This window comes from Hemitrygon akajei, chromosome 1 (genome assembly GCF_048418815.1).
Source record: "Hemitrygon akajei chromosome 1, sHemAka1.3, whole genome shotgun sequence".
NCBI classification, from domain to species: domain Eukaryota; kingdom Metazoa; phylum Chordata; class Chondrichthyes; order Myliobatiformes; family Dasyatidae; genus Hemitrygon; species Hemitrygon akajei.
This window is the reverse complement of record NC_133124.1, coordinates 202,716,479-202,739,627: the sequence shown is the minus strand read 5'-3', so window position 1 is coordinate 202,739,627 and position 23,149 is coordinate 202,716,479. Positions and strand designations below refer to the sequence as shown.

Below are 23,149 nucleotides of genomic sequence, written 5' to 3'. Positions count from 1 at the left end.
ATTCGTAAGACCAGTTAGGAGAGAGAAAATTTAAATAAATGAGAGAAGTTGCTGTACAGTTTGACAAGATGTTATACTTAGGCATGTCTGATCTCCAAGATTGGCACCAAAGATTCTACAACACAATGATACTATAATTTTGAAATATGTTAATATAATTGTGATATACTACCCTGTAAATAATTATGTTAATGAATATAATCCATACATTTTCTAATTAATAAATGTACCACAACCTTTACTTTGAAATATTTTAGATCTTCATCATGCTTACATTGTCAGTGTTTCAACTTACTATACTGACACAAATTGTAACAATAAACACAGAATGGAACTCGGTAGCTCATTATTAATAAACCACCAACACACTGTACACCGGCACCATCTAGTCTAAACATTTTATTTTTGCCATTGTGCCTGTCAGTTGTTTTGACTGGCTGACATCATTTATTTATGTTGTGAGTTGTAGTTTGTGTTTGTCTGATGTGCATATTACAAAAGAAAAATTAAGTGCCATGCAGTTTTCAGGTAGTGTAAAAATTTTCTGCTCAGAGCAATGGTTGGTCTGTGCAGCTGCAAAAATAATTAGGGGGAACATTGGAGACCAGTCTCCTAATTGTTCTTCAATTCACTGAAGTCACCGAGAGGCCGGACCTAATACACATTTGTGAATGAAAGGTCTTCTACCAAGCTGACCCAATATGCAACAACGTCTTCCAGCAATAAAGCTCCACGATGAAATCCTGGAGAACAAGGGCTGCTTCCCATTTCTCAGCAAAGGCTGACAACAAAGATGAAATTCAATGCTACCCTGACTGAAGCTGGATTTGAAGATAAAGACCTCAATCCTGCACCTCAGCAGCATGGTGGTTAGCACAATGCCTTACAGTACCAATGCCCCGGGTTCAATCCCCATCTCTGTCTGTAAGAAGTTTGTACGTTCTCCCCATGACCACATGGGTTGCCTCCGGTTGCTCAGGTTTCCTTCCACAATTTGAAGACTTATTGATTGATAAGATAATTGGTCATTGTAAATTGAGCTAGGGTTAAATTGGGGTTTGCTGGATGGTGCAGCTCAAAGGGACAGGGGGCCTATTCTATGCTGTAAGCACAATCAATCAATAAATAAACAAGCGGACATTAATACCTATGATCTTCTATATGCTTCTGAGACTTGGACTACTGACATCAACCTCTTTAAAACAATGGAGGGATTCCTCTAATGCTACCTCTGCCAGAGCCTCCAAATTCACCGAAAGAATAAAGAAGCCATGGTCAGTATTCTCTCCAAGGCTAACATCTCAGAATTAGACACCAATTATACTTAGCAAGCCTGATTGGACAGGTTACACCATTCACGTTCCTTACCCAAGACTCATGAAATAATCTATTTCTAGTTAAGTTATAGGCAGAGATGACTAGATGACCAGAAGGATTTTCTAAAGAAAACTCCTTGAAAAATGCAATTCCCCTCCATTACCACTTAGAATGGAGAAAGAGCATTCGGGGAGAACTGAACTCCTCAGGCATGTGGAAGCTAGGATAAATGGTTGGAGGAGTGCACCACCTTTCAAAATGCCCGTCTACTTGGTCCTTCAAGCTCCTCTTATCCCACCAGTGGCAAAATCTCTAGGGCCCACTTTGGCTTCTGAAACTGCACTGGAAGCAAATCACTCTTGACTGCCTAAGAATGAGAAAGAATTTCTAAAAGCAGATGAAGATGCGTGAGACAAATGATGCTGGAATCTGCAGCAAAAATAAACTGATGGAGGAACTTAGTAGGTCCAGCACCATCTGTGGAATTGGAGGGATAGTCAGTGTTTGGGTCAAGACTACATCATAGCTGAGAATGTGGAAGGAGATAGTCAATATAAAGAGGTGATTGGGAAGGTGAAAGCAGGAGCTTTATACTGGCTTTCTCCCCTTGACACACTGTCCTGGTGAAACAGCACAGAGACAGAAACATTGACCATCCCTATGCCTCCAAAAACAGATCACCTAATTAATAACTTTTTTTTAGAAAGAGAAAATGTCAAACACTTCAAGTATGAACTCAGTTTCTCTTCCATGGATGCTACCTGACCTGCTGAGTGTTTCCAGCACTTTCTGCTTTTTACTTCATATTTCCGACACCTGCAGTTTTTGTTGTTTTTAGATGTTCTTTAAATTCAAATTGATGGTTGAGTTTCTGACATATCATAGTGACACATCTCTGAAATACTTTATTGACTACAAAGCCTCAGGGATAGTGTGGAAATATAATTCTTCCTAGAGTTTATTTGTATGATATGGGCTGTGATTAAGAGAATCCCTATTGCTTCAATCATAAGTCTGAATGTTAACGAATAATGAAAGACCAAGGTGTGAAGAAAGTAACACTGAACTCTAAGTATAATAGTATAGGTGAAGAACAGAGAAACAAGTTACAAATAGATAGTTCTCAAATGAACAGCTTTAACTGGCACTCGGTCATTGAACCAAAGAGTTTCCTTCTGTGATTGAGATCAACTGAAATCTTCCCTGACGTTCATTAATGTTCCGTTCACATCTTGAAGTTCTGTACTCAAAACTCATTAAATAGACTCTTTTACATCCTCACTGTCCGTTTCTGTTAAAGAAATGGGATAACTGCACACACTAGCCCATTCACTGAGCTGTTCCCACTTTAAGTACTCTTTATCTCATGTTCTTGTTATTTATTGGCATTTATTTATATTTAGATTTGCACATTTTGTTGTCTTCTGCACTCCAGTTGATCTTTCACTGATCCTGGTATAGCTACTATTTCTATAGATTTGCTGAGTATGCCCACAGGAAATGAATCTCAGGTTGTAGATAATAACATATATGTACTCTGCTAGTGAAATTTACCTTCAATTTTGAATATTTGAAGTTTATCCTATCAATTTGTTCCTCTAATGAGAACAAAGGCACTATTTATATAACACTAATCCAGGGCTGTGCAAGGGGGTAGAGGACATTAGTGAAGGAGAGAAGTAATATGTAAGTATAATGAAGGACGGGAAAAGTCTTTTACTCCAACCAGTCTGTGCCACAGATGTATAATGCTTCCTGCATCATACAACATAGATCTTCCACCCATCCATATACATTTAATATTCTAGCTAACATACTCAATTAAAAATATAATGTGGAATTTTTGTTGATTGCATTAAAGGAAAAAGTGATTGCATTAAAAGGAAGATGGCACAGAAAGGATTTGTGAGGATGTTGCTTGGCCTAGAGATGTCAAGTTAAAGGGAAGGATTGGCTAGGCTGGTAACAGAGGGGTTAATGGGGACAAAACAATAAGACAAAATAAAACCAGAGGACCACCTGCTGAGAGTAGATAACCGAAGGAGGTAGATTTAAAATAGAAGGACTAGTGGAGAACTGGGGATTTTAACCAAATGGCTGGTGGGGGAGAAGGAAGTGCAAGGGACATTTCAGTAGGTTTTGGTGGGAGGGTTGAGGGTGAAGGGGTTTGAAACTTCCTTGCTGGTCAAGGAAAATGCTCCCAACATTTACAAATTATAGACAGACACTTGGTGCTGTCTAATTTTAAGGACAATTAACTGATAGTTGGGGAGGGTGTCTGATATCAAAGTTGCTCTTTTATGGACAGTATGGACACAATTGACAGAATGACCTCTATCTTAATCTTGAAATTCATTATGGAATGCAAACCATTTGAAATTGTTTTTACAAGCTGATGACAGACTCAGCTGGAAGTTGGTTATGTTCTTTCTTGTACGAATAAGTTCAGCTGCCTTCAATGACTGTACAATCAGCCTGAGTCACAGAGGGCTGACTCCCCAGGAATAAAAACAACTAACCACCATCCAATCTAATTCTGCACTTACAGGAAATATAAACATGAGGTCACTGATCCTCTATTATTTATTCAATTTACAGAATTTCTTCACATTACCCTAGCCAAAATTTATCCTTTAAACAGTATTGGTAAAACAGATTTTCCGATTGCCATTTGGAGAGCTTGCCTTGTGTAGATTGCCTGCTATATTTCTTCCATGACAACATAAAAAACATAATTAAGTCAGCAGTGCTTCAAGAATCAGAATCAGGTTTAATATCACTGGCATATGTTGTGAAAATTTTTGTGGCAGCTGTACAATGCAATACATATTAATAGAAACTATACATTACAATAAGAAACACAATATATATATATATATATATATATATATAAATAAATTAACTAAGTAGTGCAAAAAGATGGAAAAAATACTGAGGAAGTGTTCATGGGTTCATTGTCCATTCAGAAATCTGATGGTGGAGGGGACCAAGCTGTTCCTGAAATGTTGATTGTGTGTCTTCAGGCTCCTGTACCTCCTCCTTGATAGTGGCAATGAGAAGAGGGCATGTACTGGGTGATGTGACTTTTTAAAGATGGATCCCACCTTTTTTGAGGCATTGCCTTTTGAAGGGGTCCTAGAAGCTGGGGAGGCTGGTGCCCTTGATGGAACTGGTTGAGTTTACAAATTTCTGCTGCTTTTTCCAATCCTGTGCAGTGGCCTTCCCATACTAGACAGTGATGCAACCAGTTAGAATGCTCTCTACAGTACATCTGTAGAAATTTGCAAGCATCTTTTGTGACACTCCAATTCTCCTCAAATTCTTAATGAAATATAGCAGCTGTTGTGCCTTCTTTGTAAATGCATCGATATGTTAGACCACTCAGAGATGTGATACCTTTGCTCACCTTTTCCACTTCTGATCCATCAATGAGGACTGGTGTGTGTTCCCTTAACTTACCCTTCCTGAAGTTCACAATCAATTGCTTGGTTTTACTGATGTTTACTGCAAGCTGTTGCTGCAACAACGTTCAACCAGCTGATGTATTTTCCTGTCACCATTTGAAATTCTACCAACAGAAGTTGCATCGTCGGCAAATTTATGGCTGTCGTTTGAGTTCTGCCTAGCCACACAGTCATGGGTGTAGTGAGTAGAGCAGTGGGCCAAGCATGCAACCTTGAGGTATGCCAGTGTTGGTTATCAGCAAGGAGGAGATGTTACTTCCCATCTGCACAGACTGGTCTCCTGGTGAGGAAGTCAAGGATCCAGTTGCTGAGGGAGGTACAGACACCCAGGTGTTGCAGCTTGTTGATTTGAAAAGAGGGAATGAACACTGAACTGCAGTCAATGAGCAATTCTTGATATAAGTCCAAGAGCCTCAGGACATGTACCATCAGGTTCAAGAACTGTTATAACCTCTCAACAATCAGGCTCTTGAACAAAAGGGGATAACTATACTCAATTGCCCATTCACTGAAATGTTCTCACAACCAATGATCTCAGTTTAAGATATCTTTATCTTTTTATTTCATGATCTTGTTATTTATTGCTATTTATTTATATTTGCATAGTTTGTTGTCTTCTGCACTCTAATTAATCTTTCTTTGATCCTGTTACAGTTACTATTCTATAGACTTACTGAGTATGCCCACAGGAAAATGAATCTCAGGGTTCAACATGGTGACACATAAGTACTTTGATAATAAATTACTTTGAACTATTGTCCAGGTGATGGAAAACACTAAGATGGTAGCAGGTCTTTTATACTTAAGACAGTATAATGATTTCATTATTTTATAAACTTTGATTAATTCTCCACTGAATTTGTTTTGCTGTGAGTCTATTTGGCATTTTAAATCAGAAATGATTTGAATGGCCCTCCTCCGCTCTCTGTGGAGAGACTAAATAAGATGAAAGAGAAGGACCTACTTTGAGGAAAATGGATCTCACTGGATGAAAAAGTGATGGAGAGAGAAACCCCAACTGTTTGAATAACTGGTACGCCCATAGTCTTATGAACTGCAGCAGAACAGTGTGATATATCTAAATAGCTAGAATGGAGACAATGGACTGAATGGACTTCTCTGCTATTCCACAAGTTCAAAATTGGGCACAGAATTCTGTCCAAGGAATGAGCATAGATAGATTTTGAAGAGCTTGTTTGTTTGGATACATGAATAATATTAACAGACCAGTGAAATTTTGGTAGGCTTGAACCCCCACATTCAGCTTGCAAGCTGCACAGATCAGAAACCTTCCAGCTCTGATACCTATTTCCTGCTGTGTTGGCCAATCTGGAGGAGACTCTCCATCGACTGGGGTCGATTATGGATGTTGCATCCTAACTGATTACATTTGATAACACACGGCAGTATGCAAGCTAGGGCAGTATGATATAGAGAGTCAGATGTTGCCCATGCAGCAGGCTGCCTTCTCCACACAGCAGATGAATCTAAAGGAACGGCAGAGACCGATGCAGTTTGGCATCAGTGGCGTTGCAGGGGTTGCAGCATTGAACTCAACGTAGGACTGCCTTAGGGACTCTAGGTTTACTCCCAAAGCCTTTTCCATGAGTGGGTATAACCACAAGGCAGCTGAGGATTGAAATCAGAGTTTTCCTTCTCCTAAATGAGCTGCCAACTGTGGCTGACGAGCCCCATCTGCCTGAAGTTGGGCAACTATTTGACAGAATTCAGGAACATTAATAAATCAGATAACTGCAATAAATTTTGTCCCAGAGGAATTTTAAGTTAGTATGTTAAGCAGTGCCTGATCCAAAGAAATTAAATACACCAAGATGGCTATCAGGGAAAAATGTCCCATGTTGTAACTACAATGCAGAGATTCCACCAGCAAGTTTGGTAGGGTACTTCAAGTGTACCCTCAAATGCTGCATTACAAATAGTTTAGCAAATTTAATTGAAGTAAGACTATTAATATGTCTGTAAATCAATTTTAACTCCATTTCAAATATGCTATTCAGTCCAGAAAAAAATCCTTTCTCCATGTTTTCCCTGTTGATAATGATATGCCAGGATCCAGTTTCAGTAAGGTTTGTTAGGAACATTCCCTTGTTATGACAACATAAGCAGAAATTTGTTGCTATGGTGCCCTAGCCAGAGGGAAATCATCCTTCAGTCCTACCTCTACCCCTAAAATCTCCAAGCACATAAATAAATAAGCAGCTAACTATTTAATTCCACTTCTTTCTGAACTTTTCCATTTATCCACCAGTACTGGAGATATCTACATGCGCTGTGTCCCTGATTGGGTGCTGACACACACTTGGATTCAGTCTGATCCATTACAAAGCTCGAATGGGATATATATCTGGCTTCAAGCCCAAACCTTCCAGGATCTTAAACGTACTCTTTGCTCCTTTTAAAACCTGTTATAGAAGTTTTGAGTTGACTACAGTTTTACAAAGGTAGATTCTACTCCACAGTTGTCTGGGTCCCTGGGAGGAAACTTCCTCCGTGAAGACAGTGGAAATATTCTCCGTAGTTACTATTTACAATGAGATCAAAAACCTTCTCGTGGGGCAACAGATGTGACCTTGTGGCTGTTCATTACTTTAAATCTTCATCCCATTCCCCGTCCCCATGTCTTGGCTTGCCTTGTGGTTTGGCCAAAGTTTGACAAGCTTGAGGAACAGAAACTGGTCTTTTGATTGTGTACGTTGAAATCTTCTGGATTGAGTTCAGCATGTCCTTAAAGTCCATGTCTTTCAAGGTTTCATATTTTTGACCCTTTGCCAGAACTGGAAAGATTCAGTTGTCATATCTTTGACCAAGTACTGGAAGATAGGGGAGTCAGCTCTTCATGGTTTATTAATAATTGATCAGCAACCAGCCATTGAATATTACATCAGTTTCATTCTTTGTTGGTGGAAAGTGTCCCAGCCCAATGCATGCTTCATCCAGAAAGAGGGGAGATTTATTATGCATGAAAGTTCATGCCAATGTCCCAGTCAAATAGAAGATTGAGGTACAGGTTATATGTTTGCTCCTTTCCCTGAACCAAAGATCATCTCAATTTCATTTAAAGTATGAAAGCATCCATTCACTCAAAACCTATGGTTAAAGAAATCACTATTTAGGAATCTAGAATGTATAATCTGCCCCTCATAAAAGTTCAACATTTCTGGGCATCTGGAGGGAACCAAATATCTTAAGACAGCACCTCTGGTGATTTTTCGATTGATCTGTGGAAAGACAGCAATTTTGACAAGACTGTCTGTAGAGTGCCTCATCAACTGTTGACTCAGTTGATATGTTCCATTTCCAACCTTACACTGGTTGGGCTATTGATGGATTTGCAAGTAAGTTGCTCAATACCAAAAGCAATGCATGCCAATTATTGTTTTGTTTTGTACAAATAACCATTGGGACCTGTTCTTGCTCACAGCTCCACTTGGCTGAGCTTATAAAAACCATCTGTGGTTTTCCTCTTCCTACATTATCAGTCAGCATTTAACTCACATGACTACTTTACTTTAAACGTTCCTACACTTTCGCAACTGTCCTCTGTTTACAACAACTCATGGAATTAATTTTGTTATTCCCTTTCTTTCCTGGCAATATTGTTTTTGTTCCACAGATAGCAGTTGAAATGCAAATGATTACCTTCAGCCAGATGACACTGACCACATACGCCCACCAGATATCAACAAACTATTGATGGTAAACTAGAACCACTTCCTGTCCTGTCTATATGAGCCTATAGATGTAGGCACACTAACGTGCTTGCTAACTGTCTTGTACGCGTCTTCAGGGTTGAAGACTTCTGAGGAGGTAGCCTGGTGGATGCTCTTATATCTCTTGTCTGACTACATTCATTCTTTGGTTGCTCACAGACATATCCATTCTATCCTATGGTTAACCCTCAACTCTTGCCCTTCCCTTGTTATCTAATGTTTCCCATACATTGGTGTTGGAACTCTTGTGATAAGTGGTGAAAACTATTTCCAATGCAACTATTAGTTCTGCAACAAAAGATTCCTGATCATTTCCTAATATTATTGGGAATCTTATACAATACAGCACTGCCAATATCATTATACTAGCTTCTGTCTATTGGGAAAAAGTTTACAGTTTGCTTTCCATATATTTTTGACATTTCTTGTCCTTGATTTATTGGACAAAAGGAGAATTTGTGGTGGCTACATTGCCTTCTACAGTCAAATCCGATTAAGGGAACTTTCTCTGGCAGCATTTGGCTAGGAAGAACTATCTGCAGTCTTAAACAGAAGTGACTAATCCAGAGGAAGAAGGTTCTTTTAACAAATGAACATGTTACATTAATCAGATTGTCATAATCCCAGAAAGATTCTTTCAGATAAGCAGACTTCATTGCTTTTTTTTTGGAAGGAAACATTCAACATCATGTTCTACCTTGTCTCCAGGACGAGGGCGCATCACAGATACCCGGTCGTAGCCTTTCCTCAGGAGAACCCACAGTGCATCTAACTTGCCCTGAAATTAATGAAAGAGTCATTAGGGATGTTATTGTAAGGAAGAGAAACTCATTTAAATACTTCATTGTTCTATTTGTGTCTGTTCATTTTCCATAACCACTTCCATGTTCACTTTTATTGATTCCATAAACCTGTCAGCTTTTTTCTTCTTGCAATGCATAACTTGATTGCTTACCCATTAACTTGAGTCATTATAGTTGACTGCAAGAGGTTTTTCCTTTGGGTGGAGCCATTTAGTGAACAGGATGGTTTGAACTGTTTGAGTTGAGAGATGACCTGCTAGACAGGCCTTTATGATGATGGAAAAGTTCGAGAGAGTGGGCAAGTAGGGATGATATTTCTGCTTTGGACAAAACCAGACCTTAGTGTGAATTTAAGGCATCACTGCAAATCCAACAGAGAATTCAGGAGTTATTTCTTTACTCAAATGGTAATTAGAATGTAGTATGTATTACTGTAGGGAGTAGTTGTGGTAAATATTATAGATGTACTGTACTTACTACCTGTTGCGCTGCTGGCATTTAGGGCAGCAGTTAAGGTTTTATTCTTCATTGCTGCTTCTGTAACAATATATTTTTGACCATTCAGGTTGTTAGCCCTGAGCTGAACTCCCAATCCTGGCGGACCAATGGGCCACTCTTAGTCTGGCCTCTACCCTTTGACCTATTCGGCATGGTGAGCCTATCAAGAGCCAAAACACAAGGCTAGAAGGCTGCAAGTGAACGGCTGATTTTTCGGAGCGAAGGGAGTTTTTTTACTACTCGGGTTAAAGAGAGGCGAGACTGCGCAGGCTTGTGACGTCAGCCAGTAGAGCGCAAAAGGTTTAAAAAGAAGACCGCCGTATCCAGTGGGCAGTGTCGGTGTGGGCAGCAGAGTGAAAGGCAGCAGAGTGGTAGGGTTTTGGCTCAACGGGCTTAGGCGGAAGCGGGACGAGGCGAGGTAGGAAGTATGTGTGTGAGGCCAGTTTTCTGTGCTTGGTGTCAGATGTGGGGGTCTTGGAGTCTCCCAGCCTCCCGGGTGGCCATATCTGCACTAGGTGTGTTGAGCTGCAGCTCCTGATGGACCGAGTTAGGGAACTGAAGATGCAGCTCGATGACCTTCGTCTGGTCAGGGAGAGCGAGGAGTTGATAGAGAGGAGTTATAGGCAGGTGGTCACACCGGGGCCATGGGAGACAGACAAGTGGGTCACAGTCAGGAAGGGGAAGGGGAAGAGTCAGGTACTAGAGAGTACCCCTGTGGCTGTACCCCTTGACAATAAGTACTCATGTTTGAGTACTGTTGGGGGGAGGACATCCTACCTGGGGGAAGCAGCAGTGGCTGTGCCTCTGGCACAGAGTCTGGCCCTGTGGCTCAGAAGGGTAGGGAAATGAAGAGGAAGTCAGTAGTGATAGGGGACTCTATAGTTAGGGGGTCAGACTGGCGATTCTGTAGATGCAGGAAAGAAACTCGGATGGCAGTTTGCCTCCCAGGTGCCAGGGTCCGGGATGTTTCAGATCACATCCAAGATATCCTGCAGTGGGAGGGAGAACAGCCAGAGGTCATGGTACATACTGGTACCAATGACATAGGTAGGAAAATGGAAGAGGTCCTGAAAAAAGACTACAGAGAGCTAGGAAGGAAGTTCAGAAGCACGACCACAAAGGTAGTAATCTCGGGATTACTGCCTGTGCCATGTAACAGTGAGAATAGGAATAGAATGAGGTGGAGGATAAATGCGTGGCTGAGGGATTGGAGCAGGGGGCAGGGATTCAGATTTCTGGATCATTGGGATCTCTTTTGGGGCAGGTGTGACCTGTACAAAAAGGACGGGTTGCACTTGAATCCCAGGGGGACCAATATCCTGGCAGGGAGGTTTATTGGAGAGAGTTTAAACTAGAATTGCTGGGGTTGGGAACTGAACTGAAGAGATGGAGGAAGGGGCGATTGGCTTACAAACAGAGAAAGCTTGTAGGCAGTGTGGGAGGGAGGATAGACAAGTGATAGAGAAGGGATGCGTTCAGACCGAAGGTTTGAGATGTATCTATTTTAACACAAGGAGTGTTGTGAACAAAGCGGATGAGCTCAGAGCGTGGATCAGTACTTGGAGATATGATGTGGTGGCCATTTCAGAGACTTGGATGGCTCAGGGACAGGAATGGTTACTTCAACTGCCGGGTTTTAGATGTTTCAGAAAGGACAGGGAGGAAGGCAAAAGAGGTGGGGGTGTTGCACTGTTGATCAAAGATAGTGTCACGGCTGCAGAAAAGGTGGACACCACGGAGGGATTGTCTACGGAGTCTCTGTGGGTGGAGGTTAGGAACAGGAAAGGGTCAATAACTTTACTGGGTGTTTTTTATAGGCCACCCAATAGTAACAGGGATATCTAGAAGCAGATTGGGAAACAGATCCTGGAAAGTTATAATAATAACAGAGTTGTCGTGATGGGAGATTTTAATTTCCCAAATATCGATTAGCATCTCCCTAGAGCAAGGGGTTTAGATGGGGTGGAGTTTGTTAGGTGTGTTCAGGAAGGTTTCTTGACACAATACATAGATAAGCCCACAAAAGGAGAGGCTGTACTTGATTTGGTATTGGGAACTGAACCTGGTCAGGTGTCAGATCTCTCAGTCGGAGAGCATTTTGGAGATAGTGATCATAATTCTATCTCCTTTACAATAGCATTGGAGAGAGATAGGGACAGACAAGTTAGAAAAGTGTTTAATTGTAGTAAAGGGAATTATGAGGCTATCAGGCAAGAAATTGAAAGTTTAAATCGGAAACAGATATTCTCAGGGAAAAGTACAGAAGAAATGTGGCAAATATTCAGGGGATATTTGTGTAGAGTTTTGTATAGCTACATTCCAAGAGACAGGGAAGTTATGGTAGGGTACAGGAACCATGGTGTACAAAGGCTGTAATAAATCTATTCAAGAAGAAAAGAAAAGCTTGTAGCAATGTACTACACACAGTGCTGAAATAACAACACACAGTCAGTAAGTCGTTTCGAGACTAGTTTATTCAAACTTCGCGGTGCTGGCATTTAATCCCTAGCGCCCGCCCTCTCCGGGTGGAAATGACGTCAGAGGTGTCCCAAAGTCTCCCCCCACGCACTGGCTATTTGTGAGCCGGTTTGCCTGCACAGAAAGTGGGTCGCCACATAACCCCCCCCCCCCAGAACTGGCGATACACCCCCCAATGTCCACAGTCTGGATCTCTGTTTGGGAGGTCTGCCTCTGTGTCGCGGTGCCTGAACCTCGATCGGCTGCGCCAAGTCCACATGGGCCGGTTTGAGTCGGTCCACCGTGAATACCTCCTCTCTCCCCCCAAAGTCCAGAACGTACGTGGACCTGTTGTTGTTGATCACCTTGAACGGCCCCTCGTACGGCCGCTGTAGCGGTGCCCGGTGTCTGCCCCTTCGTACAAACACAAACTTACAGTCCTGCAGGTCTTTGGGTACATGGGTTGGAGTCCGTCCATGCTGTGAAGTTGGTAAGGGGGCCAGGTTGCTGAGCCTTTCGCGTAGTCTGTCCAGGACTGCTGCGGGTTCTTCCTCTTGCCCCCTTGGGGCTGGTATGAACTCTCCCGGGACGGCCAGGGGTGTGCCGTACACCAACTCGGCCGACAAGGCGTGCAGATCCCCTTTGGGCACTGTGCGAATTCCAAGCAGGACCCAGGGAAGCTCGTCCACCCAGTTAGGTCCTCTCAGGCGGGCCATGAGAGCCGACTTCAAGTGACGGTGGAAGCGTTCCACCAGTCCGTTCGACTGTGGGTGGTAGGCAGTTGTGTGGTGTAGCTGCGTTCCCAACAGGCTAGCCACAGCTGACCACAGGCTGGAGGCGAACTGGGCGCCTCTGTCGGAGGTAATGTGGGCCGGTACCCTGAAGCGTGCTACCCAGGTTGCAATCAGTGCTCGGGCGCAGGAATCGGCAGATGTGTCGGTGAGCGGGACCGCCTCTGGCCACCTCGTGAACCAGTCTACCATAGTTAGGAGGTATCACGCTCCTCGGGACACTGGTAGGGGGCCCATGATATCCACATGAATGTGGTCGAACCTCCGGTGGGTGGGTTCGAACTGCTGCGGCATCTTGGCTGTTTGGCACTGCGCGCACGTTCTGGCCCATTCACTGACCTGTTTGCAAAGTCCGTGCCACATGAACTTGCTGGAGACCAGCCGGACGGTTGTCCTGATAGATGGGTGCGCCAAACCGTGTATGGAGTCGAAAACTCGCCGCCTCCAGGTTGCCGGGACGATGGGGCAAGGTTGGCCGGTAGTCACTTCGCACAGGAGGGTCCTCTCACCTGGGCCTACGAGAAAGTCCTGCAGCTGCAAACCCGAGACTGCGGTCCTGTAGCTGGGCATCTTGTCGTCTGCCTGCTGCGCCTCCGCCAGTGCTCCATAGTCCACCCCCAGGGACAGGGCCTGGATAGCTGGTCTGGAGAGTGCGTCCGCCACGATGTTGTCCTTTCCCAAGACATGCTGGATGTCCGTCGTGTACTCGGAGATGTAGGACAGATGTCGCTGCTGACGGGCCGACCAGGGATTGGACACCTTTGTGAACGCAAAGGTCAACGGTTTGTGGTCCGTGAACGCGGTGAACGGCCTGCCTTCTAAGAAGTACCTGAAATGCCGGATTGCCAGATACAGTGCCAACAGCTCCCGGTCGAAAGCACTGTACTTGAGTTCAGGTGGTAGTAGGTGCTTGCTGAAGAATGCCAGGGGTTGCCAGCGCCCCTCGATGAGCTGCTCCAGCACCCCACCGACTGCTGTGTCGGATGCTTCCACCGTGAGGGCGGTCGGAATGTCCGTTCTGGGGTGCACCAGCATCGCGGCATCTGCCAAGGCTTCCTTGGATTAACGAAAGCGGCCACAGCCTCCTCATCCCAAGTAATGTCCTTGCCTTTACCCGACATCAGGGTGTACAAAGAGCACATGATACGGGCTGCTGAGGGGAGGAAACGGTGGTAGAAGTTCACTATACCAACAAACATCTGTAGGCCTTTGACCATGTTGGGCCAGGCAAAGTGGCGGATCGCGTCTACCTTGGCGGGCAGAGGTGTTGCCCCGTCTTTGGGAATCCTGTGGCCCAGGAAGTCGATGGTATCAAGACCGAACCGGCATTTGGCCGGGTTGATCGTGAGGCCAAAATCACTCAGGCGGGAGTAGAGCTGGCGGAGGTGGGACAGATGCTCCTGGCGACTACTGCTGGCTATAAGGATGTCGTCCAAATAGATGAACGCAAAGTCCAGGTCGCGTCCCACCATATCCATTAGCCGCTGGAACGTCTGTGCGGCATTCTTCAGGCCAAACGGCATTCGGAGGAACTCGAACAGACCGAACGGGGTTATAAGTGCTGTTTTGGGGATGTCTTCAGGGTGCACCGGGATTTGATGGTATCCCCGGATGAGGTCTACTTTGGAAAAGATTCTTGCCCCGTGCAGGTTTGCTGCAAAGTCCTGTATGTGCAGCATGGGGTAGCGGTCTGGAGTGGTAGCCTCGTTCAGTCTGCGGTGGTCGCCGCATGGTCTCCAACCCCCGGCTGCTTTGGGCACCATGTGCAGGGGGGAGGCCCATGGGCTGTCGGACCTCTGTACGATCCCCAATTCCTCCATCCTCTTGAACTCCTCCTTCACCAGGCAGAGCTTTTCCGGGGGGAGCCTTCGTGCGCGGGCGTGGAGGGGTGGTCCCTGGGTCGGAATGTGGTGCTGAACCCCGTGTCTAGGCATGGCTGCCGTGAACTGCGGTGCCAGAATCGATGGAAAGTCCACCAGGGTTCTGGTGAATTCGTTGTCCGACAGCGTGATGGAGTCCAGGTGTGGGGCCGGCAACTTGGCTTCACCCAGGGAGAATGTCTGGAAAGTCTTGGCATGTACCAGTCTTTTCCCTTGCAAGTCGACCAGCAGGCTGTGAGCTCGCAAGAAGTCCGCCCCCAGGAGTGGTTGGGCCACGGTGGCCAGTGTGAAGTCCCACGTGAACCGGCTGGCGCCGAACTGCAGCTGCACTGTGCGGGTGCCGTAGGTCCGTATCGTGCTGCCGTTTGCAGCCCTCAGGGTGGGTCCTGGCTTCCTGTTGCGGGTGTCATACCCCGTCGGGGGCAAGACGCTGATTTCCGCTCCGGTGTCGACCAAGAAGTGGCGTCCCGACTGTTTGTCCCAGACGTTCAAGAGGCTGTCCTGGTGGCCAGCCGCCATAGTCATTAGCGGCAGCTGGCCTTGGCCCTTGCAGGGCGGGCGACAACGGCGGGCTTTTGTGCCCCACCGCTGGTGGTAGAAACACCTCTGTTCACTGGCCTCCTCACTCCTGCCTCTGTGTTGTGTGCGCCCCCCTGCCGGGCCTGCTCTGGTCTGCTGTTGGGCACGTGACCTGGTAATCTGACCGACGGATGCCACTCTCTCCCTCTTGGCTTTCCACAGCACGTCTGCCCGGGCCGCCACCTTCCGGGGGTCGCTGAAATCTGCGTTGGCCAGCAGCAGATGTATGTCCTCGGGCAGTTGCTCTAGGTATGCTTGCTCGAACATGAGGCAGGGCTTGTGTCCGTCAGCCAGGGACAGCATCTTGTTCATCAATGCTGACGGCAGTCTGCCTCCCAAACCATCCAGGTGAAGCAGGCGGGCTCCCCGCTCACACCGTGTGAGGCCAAAGGTCCCAATGAGTAGCGCTTTGAATGCTTCATATTTGCCTTCTTCCGGGGGAGACTGTATGAAATCTGCAACCTGGGCGGCCGTCTCCTGGTCAAGGGCGCTCACCACGTGGTAGTAACGCATGGAATCAGAGGGTATCTGCCGAATCTGGAACTGGGCTTCTGCTTGGCTAAACCACACGCGTGGTCGCAGCGTCCAGAAAGTCGGCAGTTTTAGCGAAACTGCGTGAACAGATGAAGAGTCGGTCATCTTTGGTCCAAATCCCGTTTGGACCGTCAGGGTCACCAATGTAGCGATGTGCTACACACAGTGCTGAAATAACGACACGCAGTCGGTAAGTCGTTTCGAGACTAGTTTATTCAAACTTCGCGGCGCTGGCATTTAATCCCTAGCGCCCGCCCTCTCCGGGCGGAAATGATATCAGAGGTGCATTACCAAAGTCTCCCCCCGCGCGCTGGCTATTTGTGAGCTGGTTTGCCTGTGCAGAAAGTGGGTCGCCACAAGCTTACAAAAGGTTCAGAGAGCTAGGTAATGTTAGAAATCTAGAAGATTATAAGGCTACTAGGAAGGAGCTTAAGAAGGAAATTAGGAGAGCCAGAAGGGGCCATGAGAAGGCCTTGGCGGGCAGAATTAAAGAAAACTCCAAGGCATTCTACAATTATGTGAAGAGCAAGAGGATAAGATATGAAAGAATAGGACCTATCAAGTGTGACAGTGGGAAAGTGCGTATAGAACCAGAGGAAATAGAAAAGGTACTTAATGGATACTTTACTTCAGTATTTACTATGGAAAAGGATTTTAGTGATTGCAGCAGTCTGAAAAGCTTGAGCATATAGATATTAAGAAAGAGGATGTGCTGGAGCTTTTGGAAAGCATCAAGTTGGATAAGTTGCCAGGACTGGAAGAAATTGTACCCTAGGCTACTGTGGGAGGCGAGGGAGGAGATTGCTGAGCATTATCTTTGCATGATCAATGGGGACAGGAGAGGTTCCGGAGGATTGGAGGGTTGCAGATGTTGTTTCTTTATTCAAGAAAGGGAGTAGAGATAGCCCAGGAAATAATAGACCAGGGAGTCTTACCTCAGTGGTTAGTAAGTTGATGGAGAAGCTCCTGAGGGGCAGGATTTATGAACATTTGGAGAGGTATAATATGATTAGGAGTAATCAGCATGGCTTTGTCAAGGGCAGGTTGTGCCTTATCAGCCTGATTGAATTTTTTGAGGACGTGACTAAACATATTGATGATGGTGGAGCAGCAGATGTAGTGTATATGGATTTCAGCAAGGCATTGGATAAGGTACCCCATGCAAGACATTGAGAAAGTAAGGAGGCATGGGATCCAAGGAGATATTGTTTTGTGGATCCAGAACTGGCTTGCCCAAAGAAGGCAAAGAGTGGTTGTAGACGGGTCATATTCTGCATGGAGGTCAGTCACCAGTGGTGTGCCTCAGGGATCTGTTCTGGGACCCTTACTCTTCATGATTTTTATAAATGACCTGGATGAGGAAGTGAAGGGATGGATTAGTAAGTTTGCTGATAACACAAAGGTTGGAGGTGTTGAGGATAATGTGGAGGGCTGTCAGAGGTTACAGTGGGACATTGATAGGATGCAAAACTGGGCTGAGAAGCGACAGATGGAATTCAACCCAGATAAGTGTGAAGTGGTTCATTTTGGTAGGTCAAATATGATGGCAGAATGTAGTATTAATGGTAAGACTCTTGGCAGTGTGGAGGATCAGAGGGATCTTGGAGTCCGAGTCCATAGGACACTCAAAGCTGCTGCGCAGTTTTATGGAAGCTTGTATGATGTATATCTCCAGGGTTCTGCTCCCAATGAGTTTTTTTGTGTTTTTTTTTCCAGTTAGTAGGGGTTTTTTAGTTAGTAGGGGTTCTTTTTTTCCTTCTTTTTCTTTCAAAAAAATATTCTTAACACTTTATTTTCTCTTATTATTATTGATATATTGCTTATCTTTGTTAATCAGTTAATCAGTTATTTGCTAATTTAATTCCTTATTGTACATAATGATATATTGACAATGTATTTTTTTTGTTAATCTTCAATAATAATTAATAAAAAGATTTTGAAATGAAGCAGCTGCACAGGTTGACTCTGTGGTTAAGAAGGCATATGGTGTATTGGCCTTCTTCAATCATGGAATTGAATTTAGGAGCCGGGAGGTAATGTTGCAGCTATATTGGACCCTGGTCAGACCCCACTTGGAGTACTGTGCTCAGTTCTGGTCGCCTCACTACAGGAAGGATGTGGAAGCCATAGAAAGGGTGCAGAGGAGATTTACAAGGATGTTGCCTGGATTGGGGAGCATGCCTTATGAAAACAGGTTGAGTGAATTTGGCCTTTTCTTTCTCCTTGGAGCAATGGAGGATGAGAGGTGACCTGATAGAGGTGTACAAGATGATGAGAGGCATTGATCATGTGGATAGTCAGAGGCTTTTTCCCAGGGCTGAAATGGTTGCCACAAAAGGACACAGGTTTAAGGTGCTGGGGTGTAGGTACAGAGGACATGTCAGGGGTAAGTTTTTGACTCAGAGAGTGGTGAGTGCATGGAATGGGCTGCCAGCAATGGTGGTGGAGGTGGATATGATAGAGTCTTTTAAGAGGCTTTTAGATAGGTACATGGAGCTTACTAAAATCAAGGGCTATAGGTAAGCCTAGTAATTTCAAAGGTATGGACGTGTTTGGCACAACTTTGTGGGCCGAAGGGCCTGTATTGTGCTATAGGTTTTCTATGTTTCTATAGCTCTCAAGGCCATTGGGGCACACAAGCTTCCACACCCTACAACAAAGTTGTGGCCCTCTTGGAGGAGCTTAGGGGGAAATTGCTTCTACATGTTAGCTAGATGAAGAACATTGAAAGAAGGCTTACATGCTGTATTGAAACAGAAATGGACCCATTAGACAAAATGGACTCTTTCCATGATGTAAATGTTCACAGAAGCGGCACAGAGTTCACACGTGCTATTCCATGTCACTATCCTGAGACACTTCAATTGGACCCAGTAGGGAAGCATCAGCTAATGAAACATTGTTATGTTGCCATGAAGTGCAGTTTGAGATACCTGACTTCCAGCTCACTGTGGCTTTAATCAATCCATGACTTGCAACTGTGATTCTTGAAGCTCTGACGCTAAATCCCGCTACCTTGATGTTCTCCTTCAGAAACCCACCTCTTGACCAAAATTTTGCCAATCTTCTGATATGTTAGACATTGAAACATAGAAACATAGAAAACAGATGCAGGAATTGGCCATTCGGCCCTTTGAGCCTGCACCACCATTCAGTATGATCATGGCTGATCATCCAACTCAGAACCCTGTACCTGCTTTCTCTCCATACCCCCTGATCCCTTTAGCCACAAGGGCCATATCTAACTTCCTTTTACATATAGCCATATATTGATACAATATATTGAATAAAGTCCTCGCAAAGTCTCTGGTTTCTTAAAGTCATTATGTGGATTGAAGCTGCAGGTGGAATTTCCTTGGTAAAGAGTGTAATGAGGTGGAAAATAGTGGGTTACATGGCCTGTGGGTGGAAAGATTTTAATGAAAAAGACCATATCAGAGATGCAAACTATATTTGGTCCTTTACAGCACTGTCAGTGAGTGATAATAAATCTGATTCTGATAATGGGTCTCTATTGTGGACTGAGTGTGGGAGGGCAGCAGGGAGAGGGGAATCATGGTTAGGAATGGGGGAAGGGAGTGGGAAGCACCAGAAAGACATTCTGCAAAGATCAATAAACCAGTTGTTTGGAATCAAGTGACTTTGCCTGGTGTCTCAGGACTAGGTATGTCTGCAATTGCACCACCACCTGCCCTGGCACTCCCTGTCTGCCACCTGCCCCAAACCCCTCCCGCGGTGCTCTACCTCACCATGCCCAACATCCTTCACTCCCGCCAAATCTACAAACTCGCTCTCCACTCCACGTTGACAAACACAGTACTGTGCAAAATCTTAGGTAACCTATCCATATATATGTGCCTAAGACTTTTGCACAGTACTGTATATTAGATCGTAGCAGATTTTAATGCCGTTGACTGTGAATTAACTGCTGTAATGGATGAACAAGTCACTCAGTTCAGGAATGAACATTAAATTCTGACCTTGCAGAAACACTAACATCTAATGAATTGAAAACCACAGCTGATATCGGAAAATCCAGTATGCAATGATTGTTACCTTGATTGGTGAGTACCATTTTCTTGGAGAGTTCAACTTGCGACCCACATTATTGTTGTGCATTCCTGCCTCTGAGAACTCATATTCCTGTTCTGGCATTTTGACTCTGGCATTTTTGGCTTTTTCCAGTTTGGCACCCTCTTCAGTTGATCCCTTCTCACCCCATCGAACCTAGAAAATGTTAAACACAATATGAACATAAATCCTACCATGGAACATTGCTGGAGAATAATGTCAGTGAAAGTCAGGTTGGAAATGGGAGGAGAGAGCTGCTGGAAAGTTGGCCATGGATGAATTTGAAAATAATTCAGTGAAGTCATTAATGGCTCCGGAAAACAAGATCCATCTATAGCTTAGGGACAATAGGGAAATAGGTAAGAACAAATACAATGGAAACACACAAGTCACCTCTTGTCTGTGTCATTCATTAGATCACTGCCTCCAATCCATTTTTCTGCCTGATTCCCAATTAAAATCATAAAGGTTATTGCAGCATCACTGTGGATATTAAAATCATTACGCTCCTGCAATTAAGACTCTTTATTTAAATACTTCTACACTGTCAAATACAAATGGGAGTTTTTAAAAAATTAAACAAATAGCAAAGCTAGTAATTTTATTGCCTAATAGTGGGAGGCTAGGATTAGGTGGAAACAGTAGTATTAAACCTAAAACCCAGACCTACTCTCAATCTGGCTGGCTGCTACAGAACAAATCCTGGGCATGGGAATCTGGTTCTGATGTTAAATTCAACAGATCATGCTAACTGCTATGTTACCGTTGGCTGCTTTGTGGATATCCCCATGGGGAGTTAATCTATTGTAACAGAAGTGGTGGAACAGTGGTGGCTTCTCAGTCAGGCAAAGCATGCTGCATAGACATCCTGAGCCAGAGAAGGCCGAAAAAGGTCACGTATCATGCTTTGTTTTAGTGTGGATCAGAAAAAGTTACAGGCATTTATCTTGGTGCAATGCTGTTACCGTGACAGCGATCAGTGACTGGGGCTCAATATCCGCCGCTGGCTGTAAGAAGTTTGCTTATCGTTCTCATAACCACATGGATTGCGTCCAGATGCTCCGGTTTTCTTCCACCTTCCAAAGATGTACTGGTTAATGTTAGTAAGTTGTGGGCATGCTATGTTGGTGTTGGTACTTGCGGTCTGCCCCTAGCACATATTTGGACTGTGTTAGTCATTGACGCAAATGACACATTTATTTATTTATTTATGGCATGTGTGCGTTGCCAGCTAAGCCAGCATTTATTGCCCATCCCTGGTTACCCTTAAGAAGGTGATGGGCTGCCTTCTTGAACCACTGTAGTCCCTGAGGTGTAGGGACACCCACAGTGCTGTTCAAGGTATGCCTGGTGTTTCAAAGTACATGTGATAGCAAAACAAAAATCTCACTTATCTCTTCAGGTTTAAAAATAAATCATCAGGGGTCACAAAGGTAATCTTGCTTTGTGTTAGGTACTTCTCCTCAGCCGTTCTGAGGTCTGAGTGTTAATGTGCCTCACTTGTGCTTTTCTGCCACTGCTGTCTTACCGGTTTTCCAGTCGTGGAGACTGAACTGCATACCTAGTGCAGGTAAATGGCTAAAGCAAGGCCATGGAGCTATTTGCCAACGGACTCACACAGGAATAGCTCTGAAATATGTGTCATTTATTGGATTGCTTGTGAACATTTCTCACTTGCAGGGGTTCCCAACCTGCGGTCCATGAACCCTTCAGTTAATGGTAGATGTACAAGGCATCAAAAAGGTCAGGAACCCCTGCTTTAAGGATTGTATTATGTGACCAAGCATTTGCTCTCTTTCAAAAGTACGTAGTGTGAAAATTTCCACTGCCTCTGTGGAATTACTACTTGCTACTGTTAACAATTTGAATCACCAACTATTTTCCAGTGGTCAATGTTACTCCTCGGACAGCAGGTTTTTCTGGTTAGCTGTTGTGCCATTAACATTAATCAACAGTTTAGTGAGGACGTCCTGACTCTGTATTCCAACAATCATTGCCTCCAGAGAATTAAATGAGGAAACTAAAATAAAATGCAATAATGAATACAGATTGGTACCCAATCAGTGTTTCAATTATTGTTTCAGACTTAGTGGAAGTTAAATCCTCTTTAGCCAGTTTACAATCATCATTCAGAGTTGACGGAGAAATTTCAAGAAAAATGGAAACAATGAGAGTGGAGAGGAGGAAAGAGAGTAGGTGTCCCTCGCTTTACGCCACTTCGTTTTTACAAAAGACCTACGTTAGTACTTGTTTTCGCTAACCGAAAGAAATCTGAAGAGGATTTTCACTTTTACGAAAAAGGGCACCCACTTTAAACTTGTGTTTACCCAGAGAAAGACTACCACAGCCATGAAGCCTTGCACGGGCAGGTGTGTTCTCATGCGTGTACGTGCCAAAGTTTTTTCTACAAATCAGTTTTTGACTAAATCCTGATTCTGGTAAGGGAAACTACACTGTACATACATTATCTCTACTTTATATAGGCTGTGTATTTATCATGTTATTCCTTCTTTTACTATATGTTAGTGTTATTTTAGGTTTCATGTGCTATTTGGTATGATTTAGTAGGTTATTTTTTGGGTCTGGGAACGCTCAAAAGTTTTTCCCGTATAAATTAATGGTAATTGCTTCTTCACTTTACGCCATTTTGGCTTACAAAAGGTTTCATAGGAACGCTCTACTTTCGGATAGCGGGGGAAACCTGTATAGGAAAAGGGGTTTAAGGGTCTAAATATTGAGACTAACAAACATGTCTAAGATAAAGTCCTATGAAACAATCCCCCAACTCAATTCTTGTCTTGGAATAGAAATGGGAGTGATCCTGATTTGATAACATTTGCATAATATGATCTGTGGGATTGCTGACCTCAGCAGGTCAGACCTTTCAAAGTCTTGACCCGAAATGTCATTTGTTTACTTCCCTCTATAAATGCTGCCTGACCTACTGAGTTCCTCCAGCATCTTGTATACATTGCTCAAGATTTTCAGTTTCTGAAGAACCTTCTGTGTGGGACTGAAGCATTC

General features: G+C 44.3%; 1 protein-coding gene across 2 annotated transcripts in view; it reads right to left on the bottom strand.

Annotated features, from left to right (window-relative positions):
- Window positions 1-23,149, bottom strand: part of LOC140734677 (anthrax toxin receptor 1-like) — a 258,361-nt gene that overhangs the window by 28,738 nt on the left and 206,474 nt on the right. For both annotated transcript variants that reach the window (XM_073058962.1, XM_073058970.1), the window contains exons 16-17: window positions 20,111-20,281; window positions 9,210-9,290 (exon numbers count right to left, since the gene is read on the bottom strand). In XM_073058962.1, coding sequence (XP_072915063.1) covers window positions 9,210-9,290; window positions 20,111-20,281 — 252 coding nt within the window. The remainder of the gene's footprint in view (window positions 1-9,209; window positions 9,291-20,110; window positions 20,282-23,149) is intronic.